General features: G+C 49.1%; 1 protein-coding gene across 11 annotated transcripts; it reads left to right on the forward strand.

Moving 5' to 3' along the window:
* Positions 1–4,724: 4,724 nt before the first annotated feature.
* DCAF11 (DDB1 and CUL4 associated factor 11) lies at positions 4,725–14,624 on the forward strand. 11 transcript variants are annotated; one of them, XM_035260179.3, is made up of 16 exons: positions 4,725–4,774; positions 5,153–5,240; positions 5,333–5,697; positions 6,761–6,888; positions 7,108–7,235; positions 7,508–7,572; positions 8,189–8,289; positions 8,522–8,668; positions 8,875–8,929; positions 9,269–9,337; positions 9,643–9,700; positions 9,795–9,980; positions 10,905–11,058; positions 12,011–12,163; positions 13,552–13,658; positions 13,757–14,624. In XM_035260179.3, the coding sequence occupies exons 3-16, from the start codon at positions 5,543–5,545 to the stop codon at positions 13,889–13,891; spliced, it is 1,641 nt and encodes a 546-aa protein (XP_035116070.3). In that variant the 5' UTR covers positions 4,725–4,774; positions 5,153–5,240; positions 5,333–5,542; the 3' UTR covers positions 13,892–14,624. The 11 variants fall into 11 exon arrangements, with proteins under 11 accessions (XP_035116070.3, XP_078190737.1, XP_078190735.1 ...); XM_078334611.1 differs by having other exon boundaries at positions 6,816–6,888; XM_078334609.1 differs by having other exon boundaries at positions 5,333–5,674.
* The last annotated feature ends 2,338 nt before the right edge of the window (positions 14,625–16,962 follow it).

Consider the following 16,962-nt stretch of genomic DNA (forward strand, 5'->3'; position numbering starts at 1 on the left):
TTTGTCACTGGTTCATGCAAGCCTTCCCATTTTGTTTAATGGTATGAGGTAGGTATTATTATACTTTTATTTTCCCTTTGAGACAGGGTCTCATTCTCACCCAGACTGGATGAATTACAGTGGCTGATCATGTCTCACTGCAGCCTCAACCAGACTCAGGTGATCCTTCCACCTCAGCATCCCGCGTAGCTGGGACTACAGGTACAGCTACTTTTTTTTTTTTTTTTTTTTTTTTTTGTCGTTTTTGTAGAGATGGGGTTTCATCATGTTGCCCAGGCTGGTCTCAAACTCCTGGGGTCAAGCAATCTGCCCACCTAGCCTCCCAAGGTACTGGGATTATAGGTGTGAGCTACCATGCCTATTATACCTTTTAATAAAAAAAGTGAAACCACGTTGTTTTTGCATTTATCATATCACCAGAAGAAATGACTATCATTTATTAAAAAACTTAACATGTAGTTTGCACAATTTCCCATGGTATAAAAATAAAAGGCTACAACAAACCTATACCAGGAATAGGTACTTTAAAAAAAAAAAATTGAAGGCCAGGCGCAGTGGTTCACATCTGTAATCCCTGCACTTTGGGAGGCTAAGGTAGGTGGATCACCTGATGTCAGGAGTTTGAGACCAGCCTGAGCAACATGGAGAAACCTCATCTCTACTAAAGAGACAAAATTAGCTGGGTGTGGTGGCACATGCCTGTAATCCCAGCTACTCAGGGGGCTGAGGCAGGAGAATCGCTTGAACCCAGGAGGCAGAGGTTGCAGTGAGCCGAGATTGTGCCATTGCACTCCAGCCTCGGCAACAAGAGTGAAACTCCATCTCAAAAAAAAAAAAAAAAAGAAGACTACAACACCATTTTAATAGCTACCTGGTATTTCTATGTCTGTGCCATATGGACCATAATTTCTTTAACCAATCCCATATTGTAAGATATTTAGATCTTTGTTTCCAGTGTTCCACTTTTATCAACAATTGCTATGTAGAACATACATCTTTCTTTGTCCTGAATTGTTTATTAGGTATAAATTTTACAAACTTTACTTAGATTAGTGGTAATGGTGGAGGAGGGGAATATTGCGCCTTCTCCAAGCTGCCAGGTGAGAACCACCAATAGTGTGGTGGAACCGTGGAATTTATGGCCCTTTCCAAGGCTCTTCAGCCTGCAGATGTCAGCCCACACATCTCCCTGTGCTTGTGGACTGGTTTGGTGATCCATTGGGTGTCAGGATTTCTTCTGATAGCTTTCGGAATGGATCAATGAGAATAACCTCAAAAAATTTGTATGTGGAATCTTCACCAACCCAGTGAGAATTCAGGACTCTTAGAGCCCCACAGTGACGTCCAGCTCACTCCTCTGCAACGGACTGAAGGCTTCAAGCAAATTTAATTGGTTAACACCACAATGGACAGGCTTGCTCTAAGTTGCACCCTTAGGAACTGGGCATTTTTGGCCACCACAGTGAACACGAATCCTATATATAATGTAACCTTGCTTGGCCTTGTAGCCCAGTTGGTGCGCTTTATCAGGCCAGGTGAGACGGGGGCCCTGTGGAGAGCAGAGAGCTGGCAGTACTGCCAGCAGCAGACCCTCAGAAGAAAGTGCATGACATCAGACTGCAATTCTTTCTCCATAGCTCCTGGATGTACTTGTGTGCACCCATCTTGGCTTACCTGATGGCTGCATAGAGAAAGGAGAACATCAATCTTTATGCAGGTCCAGGCTAGATTTCTGGCGGCAGTATTACTGGGTCAAAGTGCAAGGCTGCGAGGAGGGAAGTTTGGTAGAGACAGCTTCCCTCTGATAAGAAATTCTCCTGGGAAGGTGCAGACGTCAAAATAAACAAGGTATTTATGGGCATATTTGCTTGGCAGGAGTATCAAAAAATGAGGTTACTAAAAATAACCAGGTTTGGAAGTCTGTATTTGAAACAACGAACAATGGTGAACTATTTTTCATTTTTTAGAGACAAGGTTTAGCTCTGTGCCTAGGCTGGAGTGCAGTGGAGCAATCATGGCTCACTGCAGCCTCTACCTCCTGGGCTCCAGATTCCCTCCTTCAGTCTTCCTAAGTAAGTTGGGATCACAGGCACATGCCATGATGGCTGGCTTTTTTCTTTTTTCTTTTTTTTTTTTTTTTTTGAGCCTGAGTCTAGCTCTGTTGCCCAGGCTAGAGTACAGTGGCAAGATCTTGGCTCACTGCAACCTCCGACTCCCGGGTTCAAGCGATTCTCCTGCCTCAGCCTCCCAAGTAGCTGGGATTACAGGTGTGTGCCACCACCCCCAGCTAATTTTTTTTTGAGACAGTCTCACTCTGTCGCCAGGCACCAGGCTGGAGTGCAGTGGCACTCCACATTGGCCAGGATGGTCTCAATCTCTTGACCTCGTGATCTGCCCGCCTTGGCCTCCCAAAGTGCTGGGATTACAGGCTTGAGCCACCACACCCTGCCTAATTTTTTGTATTTTTAGTACAGACGGGGTTTCACTGTGTTAGCCAGGACGGTCTCAATCCCCTGACCTTGTAATCCACCCACCTCAACTTCCCAAAGTGTTGGGATTACAGGCATGAACCACTGCACTCAGCCTATTTTTTTTTTTCTTTTTTGTAGACTGGGTCTCACTATGTTGCCCAAGCTGGCCTTGAACTCCCAGCCTCAAATGATTTTGCTCCTAGGCCTCCCATAGTGCTGGAATTAACAGTCGTGAGCCACCGCGCACAGCTTACTTGTGGGCTCTTTTTTTTTTTTTTGAGACTGAGTTTCGCTCTTATTTACCCAGGCTGGAGTGCAATGGCGCGATCTCAGCTCACCGCAACCTCCGCTTCCTGGGTTCAGGCAATTCTCCTGCCTCAGCCTCCTGAGTAGCTGGGATACTTGTGGGTTCTTAAGCACTAAATGCTGTTAGAGGAGGATTCTTCAGCAGATCAACTAGTGGAAGAGGCATGAAGTAATAAAATTTTAGATGATGACTGAGAAAATAACCTCAATCAGCTAAAGAATCTATAAGATTTGAAGGCCTTAATTTAAAAGACAAAAAATTGAGAAAGGTTTGTTGTTGTTGTTGTTGTTGTTTTAGACAGTTTCGCTCTTGTAGAGCCGGCTGGAATGCAGTTGCATGATCTCGGCTCACCTCCGCCTGCCTGCTGGGTTCGATTCTTCTGCCTCAGCCTCCCGAGGAGGTGGGATTACAGGAGTGCGCCACCACTCCCTGCTTTTTTTTTTTTTTTTTTTTTTTAAAGTAGAGACGGGCCGGTCAGGCTGGTCTGGTCTCGAACCCCTGACCTCAGGCGAATCACCCGTTTCGACCTCCCAAAATGCTGTGATTACAGGCGTGAGAGTCACCACGCCTGGCCAATTTTTTAAAAGATGATTCTGTCACATTCTGAGAGAATGGAAGTGAAATCAATCAATAAATAAAGATTCCGATTTTCCAGGCTGGATAACCCAGAAACCACGGTATCCTAAAGTCTCAATAAACCTTAAGGCACGGAAAGTGAGTTATCCGGCAATACGTGATGGGCGCCCGCCTACATAATCAGTGGGGCCAAGCGCAAGATGAAAATGCCCGGCACTTGCTTTAAAATTATTAAGAATTTCAAGACCGTTAACAGTAGAACATTAAACCAAGCATTATAGATGCTTCCAAGCATACGGATGCAGAGTCCATCAAGGCTAGTCCTGGTGACAGGCTCAGGTCTCGGGGTCTGGAGACCAGGAGACGTCGCTCGAAAGCTGGCCAAACCCTCGCCCTCACTGAGAGAGGCCCCAGAAGGGACCAAGAAGGCAAAGAGCCCATCGATGCCCTCAGGAGCGGGCGGAGGGACGCTCGCAGCTTTCCCAAGGGAGTGCAGGCTGCGGGGACTGAAGTTCAGCTCGGATCCTGAGCCTCTGAGCGCGGGACAACAAGGTCGTTCAACCCACATGCCTCCCCACCCAGCGTGGCCGAGGATCACAGATGTGGCAATTCCCGGCCTTGGACTCAGGCTTGTTACTCAACCACCGGCGGGTGGGGACAGGAGGCAGCGCGAGCACCCTGGACCCGCGGCCGGGGGCGGAGAGGCACCGCAAGGACACAGGGTCTAGGGAAGGTCTGCAACTCGCGGAGGGCCAAGGAAGCGTCTAAGGGGACTGCCGGAACCGGAAAAGCTGTGAGAGAACAACGCGAATACTAGGGAGCGTCTGCAAAGACCGCAGCGGAAAGCCAGGGATTGTCTAAAAAGTTGCCGGAGCGGTTAAAGGGAGGTCTAAAATGGGGCAGTCCCAAGAACAAGGCTTCCAAAAGCTAAGCCAGGAAGGAAGGTGTGGAAGCCTACTGGGACGCCGAGCACCCCTGAGGACAGGACTGGAGCTGCAGCCGACGACAGGAGAACGGCTCTAGCTGGACGGAGGAAAAAGTGGGGAGAAAGGAGGGGAGGCCTTGGGCACTGTCTGAAAAGTGCCCAAATGATTTTTAGGGACAGACAGTAAGTTGTATCCCTTGCTAAAATATCTCTCGGTAGTGAACCACCAATTTTTTTAACCCCTGCCTTTCAGCTATTACGTCTAGTTCGGCTGTCTCTGATCCAAGAAGCTGCCAGTTCCCACTTACTCCTCCCCAACAAGGGCGAAAGGCCCGCCTCCGGTGCGCACTTTCTCCTCCCCTCAGGCCCCTGGCGCATTCTCTCGCCTATCTATCAATCACGGCGCTCCGCTGTCCAGTTGGCTGGCCAAGGGGGCGGGACCGTCGTGTGACGTTTGCAGCCCGCCGGCCAGGAAGCCGCGAGATGTGTGACGAGGTAGGCTCGTGACGGAGGAGCGGTTGGCCAACGCAGCGGCGGCAGTTGGTGTAAACAAGGCCTCGCGCCACTGCGGGTCCTGCGACCGCTCCTGGCTGGTGGGTGGTCTCCCGGGGGGCGGTAACTGCCGGCTTCAGTGGGAGGTGCTTCTCGGCTTCCTACCCCTCTTGGCTTACACACCCCCGGCGCACCACGTGGGCGTGAGGCAAGGAAGAAGGGGGGGTAGGCCAAATTTTATTTTCATTGGCTGTCACTGCTGCCGGCTTTCCTAAGGAAGCGCTCTGATTGGTCGGTAAGAGGGGGCGTCGAGGGTCTTTAAGTCTTAAGGCTTCTAATTGGTTAGATGAGATAAGCTAGTGGTGCTCATTCTTTCTCGAGGGGCTTCGATTGGTCTGTCAGAGAGGTTACCTGGGAATCCAACACCGCCCAACAACCCTTCCGCTCCCCAGTCCTGGGACTTTAATAGGTGAGTTTGGTGTAGAAAACTGAGAAATCTTTCTCAAATTGGTGAGGTAGGGTGACGCCCTTCGCTTCACTCTCTCTTTCTTTGCTTCACAGGATTGGAGAAGGTTTGTGTTCCCGACGCCTTGGTAGTTGGCATAGGCTAAAGAAAAGGGATCTCAGCCCCGAGGAAGGGTCACCCTCCTGGAGATAGCTACCCCATCTCAGGAGACCCTGGTATTTCTAGAGCACGCTTTGCTTTCACCAAACCCAAGGAGGTGACAGGAGGAGCCCCCGCACAGAACCTAAGAATGCTGTGACCAAAAGATGGGATCACGGAACAGCAGCAGTGCGGGATCCGGGTCCGGAGACCCCTCCGAGGGTTTGTCCCGAAGAGGGGCTGGCCTTCGTCGGAGTGAGGAAGAGGAAGAAGAGGATGAAGATGTGGATCTGGCCCAGGTACTGGCCTATCTCCTCCGCAGGTAACTTACCCTCTGGTGTGACCTCACCAGGTGCTACCACGGTCCCTTGATCCCAACTCCAGGCAGGAAAATTACAGAGGTTAGGAAATGGGATTTGCCCAGAACAGCCGTTCTGTTTGAGCAGAACAGCCTTTCCCTATTGGGCACCCATGGCACACAGCTCCATATCCAGTAAGAGTGGGTCTTACCTAAGGAGGGTCACCAAGAGGACCTGCTCATGTGTTTGAGGGACTATTCAAGGGAGCCTCTCTCGCTGTGACTAAACAAATATAATCTATTTTCCAAGTAAGTTTAAAACAAAATGGGGCCTGGAGGGAAAGGAGTGATGTAAGGGGTGAAGAGATGGGAAGGGAGTGTTGAACTTTTTAGTAAGGCATTGACGCGTGATGTGAGGCCACTTTGATTACTTGAAAAACAAGTTTAAATTGCCCTGACCTGTTCTTGAGGAAAGAGTACCTTGAAGGGAGCGACCACCTGGAATTGACTGGAAGAGTGCAGCTAGCTTTGTTTCTTTCCTTATGGCTATTTGGGGAGAAGATGAGCATGGGGGTCCCTTCTGAATATTGTAGTCTTTTTTGTTTGTTTGTGTTTTGTTTTGTTTTCAGTAGACATAGACAGGATCTCACTGTGTTCCCCAGTCTGGAGAGCAGGCTATTCACAGGTGTGATCACAGTGCACACCACATCCTGGGCTCAAGCATTCCTTGCCTCCCAGGTAGCTAAGACTACAGTTGCACACGCCACTGCTCCCAGCTTAGAATATTGTGTTCTGTGGTGGACTTCTCAGGCAGAGGCTCAGAAGGAAACACTGTGAGAATGTTTAGCTCGTTGGGAGGTCAACTTAGTAGGTAATGTCCACAGCGTGTTGCTTTTGCTCTTGTTCTAAAAGTAAGACTCACTTTCTTACTGTGTTTTATAGGAAACTGAAAATAATAGCCAAGGTCTAGTCAGCCTGAAACCTCAAAATGAGTACCAAGTGGTCTAAGAGCTAGATAGCCATTGACTCTGAATTTGTTGGTTTGGGGGAAGAAGTCCCCTCCTTTATACTGGGGGTCTCTCCACAGAGGCCAAGTGAGGTTGGTGCAGGGAGGAGGTGCAGCAAATTTACAATTCATTCAGGCCCTCTTGGACTCAGAGGAAGAGAATGACAGAGCTTGGGATGGTCGTCTTGGGGACCGATACAACCCACCTGGTAAGAGGAAAAGGCCCTAATGTTGGAAGACTTTTACTAGAAAACCTATTAGTGATACTTTGAATAATAGATTACATTAAAAGAAGGTGCAATAATTTAGGGAATAAGGAAGTCCTTATAACCCCGGTATATTCAGCCACAGGGGTGGGCTTGGGTACAGTTCTGCTAACTATCCTCTGAGGCTGAAAGACCTAGGATGAAACTTCTTGGTACTCACAGTGGATGCCACCCCTGACACCCGGGAGCTGGAATGCAATGAGATCAAGACACAAGTGGAATTGGCCACAGGGCAGCTGGGGCTTAGGCGGGCAGCCCAGGAACACAGCTTCCCTCGAATGTTGCACCAGGTAGGCCTCTCCACCTCCCAGCCTGGCAGCAGGACTACCAAAGCAGCCAGAAGCTCTGCCAGCCCCAGAGAAAAAGAAAGTAAACTTTTCAAGGAAGTCTCAAGGGCTAGTGCTGGAGAGTTAACTAGCTTCCATCAGAGTTCTATGGGACAGACCATGGTGTGTTGTGTCTATTTCTATAACAAGAGCAATATCCTTGGTGGAGGGGGCTTGATACGGCTGAAGTGGCCCTCTGTTTCTGCTAGCAATATTCCCTAATCCCTTCCATTTAGAGAGAACGGGGCCTCTGCCACCGGGGAAGCTTCTCCCTTGGAGAACAGTCTCGAGTGATATCTCAGTGAGTATGGGGCTTGGTGAAGAGACTCTAAGGGCCAGATAAGTCTTATCTCCTAAAGTTTGAAGGGGTTGGTGTTAAAAGAGCCTTGAAGATATTAAAGTTTAGGTTAAATGGGGTTGAAACTTTGAGAGTAAACAAACTGGAAAAGTATAGAAATGTAAAGGATGCCGGGCGCGGTGGCTCACGCCTATAATCCCAGCACTTTGGGAGGCCGAGGTGGGTGGATCACGAGGTCAAGAGATCGAGACCATCCTGGTCAGCAAGGTGAAACCCCGTCTCTACTAAAAATACAAAAATTAGCTTGGCATGGTGGTGCATGCCTGTAGTCCCAGCTACTTGGGAGGCTGAGGCAGGAGAATTGCCTGAACCCAGGAGGCGGAGGTTGCGGTGAGCCGAGATCACGCCATTGCACTCCAGCCTGGGTAACGAGCGAAACTCCGTCTCAGAAAAAAAAAGAAATTTAAAGGATGGTGGAATGGTTGAAAGACAGGGGATTGCACTCACAACCAAAAGAGAATGATTTTGTACTGATATTCTAGCTCTGTTAGGATTCTGCAAATTGGGATACTCCTTATCCTGAGCACCCCTTATCCTTACTTTCTCTCTCCTTCCCTAGCTTCTTGCCCAATGATCTGGGCTTCACTGATAGCTACTCTCAGAAGGCTTTCTGTGGCATCTACAGCAAAGATGGTCAAATATTCATGTCTGCTTGCCAAGGTACCAGACCCTCGTCCTGTCAACTGTCTTTTCCTGGAACATGGAATGTACCCTCTGACTGAGGCTAGAAAGCCACAGACAGGGAGCTCAGACCTGGCTTAGGGATGCATACCCAGAGCATGTTTCCCATTATTAAGCGAAGATTCCATAGGTATACTGAGTGGCAGACCTCTAATCTAGGAAAGTTATAAGGAAAGTGTTCCACAATTCTGCCTGATCTCTACTTTTACAGACCAGACAATCCGACTGTATGACTGCCAGTATGGCCGTTTCCATAAATTCAAGAGCATCAAGGCCCGCGATGTAGGCTGGAGCATCTTGGATGTGGCCTTTACCCCTGATGGGAACCACTTCCTCTATTCCAGCTGGTCTGATTACAGTGAGTATGTACCAGGCCTCCACTGTCTCTCCACCCTGGGACCTGAGGTGCTCATCCCCTCTGAACCAGGATTCCTCACTTTATACAGGGAAGATCACTCCCAAAGTGCTCCAACATCCTTGTCCTTTGTTTGATCTCTTCCCTAGCTTCACATCCACTCTCCTTCCCCCATGCCTGAAAGATTCTTGTTTTTCTTGCTCTTTTAGTTCATATCTGCAATATCTATGGTGAGGGAGATACACACACTGCGCTGGATCTCAGGTACTGGCTTCCCTTTCTGGTCAGACTCATCAGAAACTTCTCAAGGGAAGATCTTCAGGAGCAAACCTTTGAGTTGGAAGTTCTGCTTAGGGGGAAATGTATGCTGGTGGGTCTGTGTGGATTCCTGGGAGGGAAGCAGCATCCTGTCAGCCAGAGGATTGGGTAAATGGTTGGTTGCAGGATTATTTCTGGGTTCTCACTGAGGATCTGCATGGTGGTGCATGTTAACCGGACTTCTTTTTTCCCCTGGGTATATGTCTTACAACCATTGTCAGATTCTATGTAGATTAGCAAAAGCTGAAGGGATGTCCACTTAATCCAGTTACTTCTTGCTTTCAGGCCAGATGAGCGTCGCTTTGCTGTCTTCTCCATTGCTGTCTCCTCAGATGGACGAGAAGTACTAGGAGGGTGAGTGTTTGTGGGATATGTTTCCCTTAATTAACAAGATGGGGGTTTCCCCAGAGATGAGCTCTGCTGTACACAGATGGCACCGGCAGCTGCAGAGAAGAACCAGATTTTCTCCAAGGTCAGGATTTACAAGTTGGTTCACCTCTTGCTCTCCATTTCCCCTGCACAAGAGCCTCCTTAAAAACACAGCTAACTCTTCCCCCATGACCCAGAGCAGGATTTCTCAGTGGGACTCTCTAGAGTACATACCACATTGATCCTCAAGATTGTTGCTCCAGAACCCTCCTTTATTGCTTCCCTTTCAGGGCCAATGATGGCTGCCTGTATGTCTTTGACCGAGAGCAGAACCAGCGCACCCTTCAGGTATGGCTCCTGAGACAGAGCCTCTGCTTCCTGGTCTTTCGCTTATTATAAGACCTAGAAAGAGATCTTATATTCTGGCCTCCTTTTCACCTAGATTGAGTCCCATGAGGATGATGTGAATGCAGTGGCCTTTGCTGATATAAGCTCACAAATCCTGTTCTCTGGGGGTGATGATGCCATCTGCAAAGTGTGGGATCGACGCACCATGCGAGAGGATGACCCCAAGCCTGTGGGTGCACTCGCTGGACACCAGGATGGCATCACCTTCATTGACAGCAAGGTGGGCCAGGAAACAGGACTGCACAGCCAGGCTACTAAGGTTCTGGTTGCTCAGGAGGGCATGAAAATGGACTGGTGTGGGAATTTGACAGTTGCTTATTTTTTTTTTTTGAGACGGAGTTTCGCTCTTGTTACCCAGGCTGGAGTGTAATGGCACGATCTCGGCTCACTGCAACCTCCGCCTCCTGGGTTCAGGCAATTCTCCTGCCTCGGCCTCCTGAGTAGCTGGGATTACAGGCACCCGCCACCATGCCCAGCTAATTTTTTTGTATTTTTAGTAGAGACGGGGTTTCACCTTGTTGACCAGGATGGTCTCAATTTCTTGACCTCGTGATCTACCTGCCTTGGCCTCCCAAAGTGCTGGGATTACAGGCTTGAACCACCGTGCCTGGCGACAGTTCCTTATTAGCCAAGGTTTATAAGGGTTGGAGTTCAGGGAAGGGGCTCAATCTAGGGAACATGAATTCCATCTGGACTCACCAGTCCTCAAGGAGTAGGGTGGGGCTTTCTGTACAATAAAAATGGAAGACCAGCCAGGTAGGTGGCTCATACCGGTAATCCTATCACTTTGGGAGGCAAAGGTGGGAAGATCGCTTGAGCTCAAGAGTTTGAGAACAGCCTGGGAAACCTAATGAGCCTTTGTCTCTATTTTTTTTTTTATTAAATATTTTTTAAAAAGGAAAATGGAAGACAGTCTGATCCAGGATAGAATAGGAAAGCCAGCCAGTAACCTGGACACGGAAAGGAAAACCCAGCCAGGTGGTAAGATCTGAGGCAGAACAATGAAAATGAGTTCACCTGGATAAAGAAAGAGGCAAGCAAAGCCAAAGGCTGGAGTTCTGCTCAACTAGAGAATGAGAACTAGACTGACAGGCGCTGACATTTGTAAGCTCTGATGCTTCACTATCCACATTTGGATTCATAGGGTGATGCCCGGTATCTCATCTCCAACTCCAAAGACCAGACCATCAAGCTCTGGGATATCCGACGCTTTTCCACGCGGGAAGGCATGGAAGCCTCACGCCAGGCTGCCACACAGCAAAACTGGGACTATCGCTGGCAGCAAGTGCCCAAAAAAGGTGAGACTGGAAGTACAGGCACAGTGGGTTTGTCTGTAGCCTGGGAACCCTGGAGCCCTCCCTGTCAGCCCTCTTTGCCAGGCATTAACGCTTTATTTGCTAAATCATGGATGGGATGGCCAGAGGTTCCTAGGATTGGGGCCTGGGTGGGGGTCACTCAGAATCAACCAATACAAAAGTATTTTTTTGTTGTTGTTGTTAATCAATGAGAGCTTTGTTGTGTTGCTCAGGTTGGCCTTGAACTCATGGCCTCGCCTCCTCAAGTGCCAGGACAACTGGCCGGAGCCACTGTGGCCCCCAATACAAAAGTATTTGAGTATGATTAGCGAGCAGGGCCATATTGGAGACTGTCCACTGACGATTAGGTGGAGAAAGAGCCACCACTTGGGCTGGGCGTGGTGGCTCACGCCTGTAATCCAAGCACTTTGGAGGCCAAGGTGGGCGGATCACTTCAGGTCAGGAGTTCAAGACCAGCTTGACCAACATGGTGAAACCCCGTCTTTAAAAAAAAAAATTTAAAAAGCCACCACTTGAAGGTTAGAAAGACAGTTGTCTCTGGGCATACATGCTTGCTCAGGACTGGTGGTACAAAACAATCCCAAGTCCGGGCACAGTGGCTCAAGCCTGTAATCCCAGCACTTTGGGAGGGCCGAGGCAGGCGGATCACGAGATCAAGAGATCGAGACCATCCTGGTCAACATGGTGAAACCCTGTCTCTACTAAAAATACAAAAAAATTAGCTGGGCATGGTGGCGTGTGCCTGTAATCCCAGCTACTCAGGAGGCCGAGGCAGGAGAATTGCCTGAACCCAGGAGGCGGAGGTTGCGGTGAGCCGAGATCATGCCATTGCACTCCAGCCTGGGTAACAAGAGCGAAACTCCGTCTCAAAAAAAAAAAAAAATCCCAAAGCAGATTCCCTAACCTAGGGCTCTTATCCTGTGTCCCTACCCAGCCTGGCGGAAGCTGAAGCTCCCGGGAGACAGCTCCTTGATGACCTACCGGGGCCATGGAGTGCTGCACACCCTCATCCGCTGCCGGTTTTCCCCCACTCATAGTACCGGCCAGCAGTTCATCTACAGTGGCTGCTCCACTGGCAAAGTGGTTGGTAAGGATTGTGTCAGAACAGGAGGCCTCAGGAAGGGCAGGAATGACTTTCCCATTCTTCCTATAACCACCAGTGACCACCTTAAAAAGCCCAGTGACAGCTATAGGTAAAATATAATTTAGCTTGGCGGCTTAAACAGAGAAATAGAAAACATTCTATTCTTCAGCATTTTAAATTAAGAAAAGGAACGTAGAACTCTAGTCAGTAAATATAATAGACTGCCAAAAATATAGTTGGTTCTGTTTTTCAGCCAGTCAAGGAAAGAGGTTGCAGATGAAAGGTAGGAGGGAACAGAGATAAAATGATACAGGAAGATGGTAGCAAGTAGTAGAGGACATGCAGTCGCTGAAGCAGAAAGAAAGAAGAACCTGGGCGCAGTGGCTCACGCCTGTAATCCCAGTGCTTCAGGAGGCTGATGTGGGCAGATTGCTTGAGCCCAGGAGTTTTAGACCAGCCAGGGCAACATGGAAAAAACCTCGTTTCTACAAAAAATGGCTGGATGTGGTGGCGCAGGCCTGTAGTCCCAGCTATTTGGGAGGCTAGGGTGGGAGAATCACCTGAGCCCGGGAAATCGAGACTGCAGTGAGCCATGATTGTGCCACCGCACTTCAGCCTGGGCAAGAGTGAGAAACTGTCTCAAAAAAAAAAAGAGGGCTGGTGCAGTAGCTCACATCTGTAATCCCAGCACTTCGGGAGGCCAAGGCGAGCTGATCACCTAATGTTAGGGGGTTTGAGACCAGCCTGGCCAACATGGTGAAATCCCATCTCTACTAAAAAGACAAAAATTAGCCAGGCATGGTGGCAGGTGCCTGTAATCCCAGCTACTTGGAAGACTGAGGCAGGATAATTGCTTGAACCCGGGAGGCAGAGGTTGCAGTGAGCCAAGATCGCGCCACTGCACTCCAGCCTGGCAAGAAGAGCGAGACTCCATCTCAAAAAAAAAAGGAAAGAAGCACACGCACAGCTACAGATATAAGGAGCCTAAGGCAGGGCAGTGCTGTCCCTAGGGAGACACTCACAGACCCATGACAAAAGATGTACTCTGTCCAGGCAAGGTGCACACGCCCCAGACAGCTCAGTTTTCACTTTTGTGGTGACTTCCACATTTTACTAAAAGCTTTAAAGCCACTTGCATTTTCTTAACTGTAGCCCCTATAAAATTTAGCTAAGGGCCAGAAATACCCACACCACTAAACCATACCCTCAAACCAAGGTAGGGAAAGGAACAGGGATAGAAGCAGAAATAACAGTCTTCTGGTGTGGACTCTGCTCCCATGGGAACATGGGAAGTTGCCTGAGAAGCAGGTCAGTGGTGCTACTCACAGGGAGGTGAGGGATAGTTTAGAGTCTTAGGGTGGTCCCTCTCCACTCTTGCGTGTCCTGCACAGTGTACGACCTTCTCAGTGGCCACATTGTGAAGAAGCTGACCAACCACAAGGCCTGTGTGCGTGACGTCAGTTGGCACCCCTTTGAAGAGAAGATTGTCAGCAGTTCGGTGAGGTTGCAAGGGTTGAGGGGGCTGACACATATCTGGGGCTTGGACTTGGTTGGGGGGCAGCATGTCCTGACTACTTGCCACCCTCTGCCCTGCAGTGGGACGGGAACCTGCGTCTATGGCAGTACCGCCAGGCTGAGTACTTCCGGGATGACATGCCAGAGTCTGAGGAATGTGCCAGCACCCCTGCCCCAGTGCCCCACTCCTCTACAGCCTTTTCCTCACCCCAGTAGATCCGACCTCCAGCCCCATATAGGGTGAACCTCTTGATAAGCTCTCTGCCTCCTCCTCCCTTTCTCCCTTGTGGGGAATGTTTGGAGGAATCACTGGCATTGGATGGGGAGAAAGAGAAGCCCAGGCTCTGAGCCTCAGCTGAGCCCTAGAAGATCCTCCCTATGGGGCAGAGTGGTCTCCTCACATGCTCACACCCAGTCAGATTGGGTCCCTATCTCTGGCCAGAGTTTGGCAGGAGTGCCATTATCTGGGGTGTGGTCTCTGCCAGCAAGGGAAGTATCCTGGGTGTTTTTAATCATGTTTGAATGTTAGGGGTTGGCTCGTAGAGTAGACCCCTGAGGCCACATCTGAACAGACCTGTCAGCCAGGCCTGTTGCCTGAATCACGTTGAGGATTCAACTGGCCAATCACAGGGCAGGTGTCCTGGCCTTTCTTCCTGAGGTCTCTAGGGGAGGGGCATGGATAAGGGTGTTTCCTCCACACCTTCCTAGGGTGGGGGAAGGTGGGGATTGTGACTGCTTTCGTGTCTGGGTCTTTGGGGTAGGACAGGCTGTGGTATGAGAGGTGGGAGTCTCCAAAAGGCTCCTTGTGGCCCCTCATAGGGCAGGCCCTGCCCTCTGAGAAGGTCCCATCATGCTGGAGGCACGCAGCTTTAAGGAAGTAGGTTGAAGTAGGACTCCTTTGTCCTCTCACCGGCTTTGGCTCCCTCAATAAACTCTGTGTGGGAACCTGGCTCAGTGTCTGTCTCTCTCTCACACTCTCTCCCTTTCCTATTTGAGGTCTTTCATCCTCTCACTTCAGGAAAACAGTTTCAACAGAGCCTTTTTTTTTTTTTGGTGGGGGAACGGAGTCTTGCTTTGTTGCCAGGCTGGAGTACAGTGGCATGATCTCAGCTCACTGCAACCTCCATCTCCTGGGTTCAAGCGATCCCCCTGCCTCAGCCTCCTGAGTAGCTGGGACTACAGGCATGGTCCACCACACCTGGCTAATTTTTTTTTGTATCAAGAAATAGGGTTTCACCATGGCCAGATGGTCTCCATCTCCTGACCTCGTGATCCCCCTACCCCGGCCTCCCAAAGTGCTGGGATTACAGGCATAAGCCACCGCGCCCAGCCTCAACAGAGTCTTTAGCTGCAATCCTGTGTTGGAGAAAATACCCTTCTGTTGCCCCATGATAAAGGGAAATATCAAAACCATTTTTTCACTGAGCCTTGCAGCAGGTGCTCCCTCACCAACTTTAGAAGCTTCCCTGCAAGTAGACAGCAAGAGAGCGCACTCTCCATTACAGCCTGGTAATACCCAGGAGGCAGAGGTTGTGGTGAGCCGAGATTGTGCCACTGCACTCTAGCCTGGGTGACAGAGTGAGACTCGCTCTCAAAAAAAAAAAAAGCTGCTCTCAGACTCCTGGGCTCAAGTGATCCTCCACTTCAGCCTCCCAAATGCTGGGATTATAGGCATGAGTCACTGTGCCTGGCCATGAATGGCTTTTTTTTTTATTTTTTTGAGACGGAGTCTTGCTCTGTCACCAGGCTGGAGTGCAGTGGCGCAATCTCGGCTCATTGCAACCTCCGTCTCCTGGATTCAAGCGGTTCTGCCACCTCAGCCCCCCGTGTAGCTGGGACCGCAGGCGCATACCACCACGCCCAGCTAGCCATGAATGGTTTTAATGGCATCTAGAATAGTGAATCCTTTCCAGAAGGTTTTCAATTGACTTCGTCTATAGCTATCAGAGGAGTCACTGTGGTAGCTATAGTCTTATGAAATGAATTTTTTTTTTTCTTTTGAGACAGGGTCTTGCTCTGTCACTCAGGCTGGAGTACAGTGATGCAATCTTGGCTCACTGCAACCTCTGCCTCACCCTGAACTCAAGCGATCCTCCCGCCTCAGCCTCCCAAGTAGCTGGGACAACCAGCACATACCAGCACACTTGGCTTGTTTTTGTTAATTTTTTGTAGAGATGGGTTTTGAAATGTATTTTTTAAACAATAAGACTTGCAAGTCACAATCATTCCTTGATCTATGAGCTGCAGAATGGATGTTGTGTTAGCAGACATGAAAATATTAATCTCCCTTTATATCTCCAGAGTTTGTAGGTGACCAGATGCATTGTTAATGAGCAGTAATATTTTGAAAGGAAGCTTTATTTCTGAGGAGTGGATCTTAACTGAGGAGTGAGCTTAAAATATTTTGTAACCCATGCTGCAAACATATTTGCCATCGTGTAGATTTTGTTGTTTTATTTATAGAGCACAGCAGAATACATTTAGCATAATTCCTAAGGCCCTAGGATTTTCAGAATGGTAAACGAGCATTGGTTTCAACTTAAAGTCACCAGGTGCATTATCTCCTAACAAGAGTTAGTCTGTCCTTTGAAGCTCTGTAGCCCAGCCTTGACTTCTGTCTAGCTGTGAAACTCCTATATGGCATCTTCCAATAGAAAGCTGTTTTGTTTGCTTTGAAAATCTGTTATTTAGTGTAACTACCTTTATCAGTGATCTTAGCTAGATCCTGTGGATAACTTGCTGCAGCTTCTACATCAGCACTCGCTGCTTCACCTTGTATTTTTATGTTATAGAGATGGCTTCTTTCTTTGAGCGTTATGAACCAACCTCTGCTAGCTTCCTCACCACTCTCAGTCTTAACAGAACTGAAGAGAATAGGCTGGGCTCAGTAGTTCACACCTGTGATCCCAGCACTTTGGGAGGCCAAGATGGAAGGATCACTTGAGGCCAAGAGTTGGAGACCAATTTGGGCAACATGGTGAGTGGAGACATGCACATGTAGTCCCAGCTACTTAGGAGGCAGAGCAGGAGGATTATTGCTTAAGTTCAGGAGTTGGAGGCTGCAATAAGACATGATCATGCCACCCCACTCCAGGCTCAGCAACCAAGCAAGACCCTGTCTCTCTTTTTTTTTTTTTTTTTTAAGAGATGGGGTTTCTCCATTTTGGCCAGGCTGGTCTCGGAACTCCTGACCTCAGGTAATCCGCCTACCTCGGCCTCCCAAAGTGCTGGCATTACAGGCATGAGCCACTGCACCCAGCCCAACCCTATTTTAAAAAAAAAAGGAG

Source organism: Callithrix jacchus, chromosome 8, assembly GCF_049354715.1.
Source record: "Callithrix jacchus isolate 240 chromosome 8, calJac240_pri, whole genome shotgun sequence".
Taxonomy (NCBI): Eukaryota; Metazoa; Chordata; class Mammalia; order Primates; family Cebidae; genus Callithrix; species Callithrix jacchus.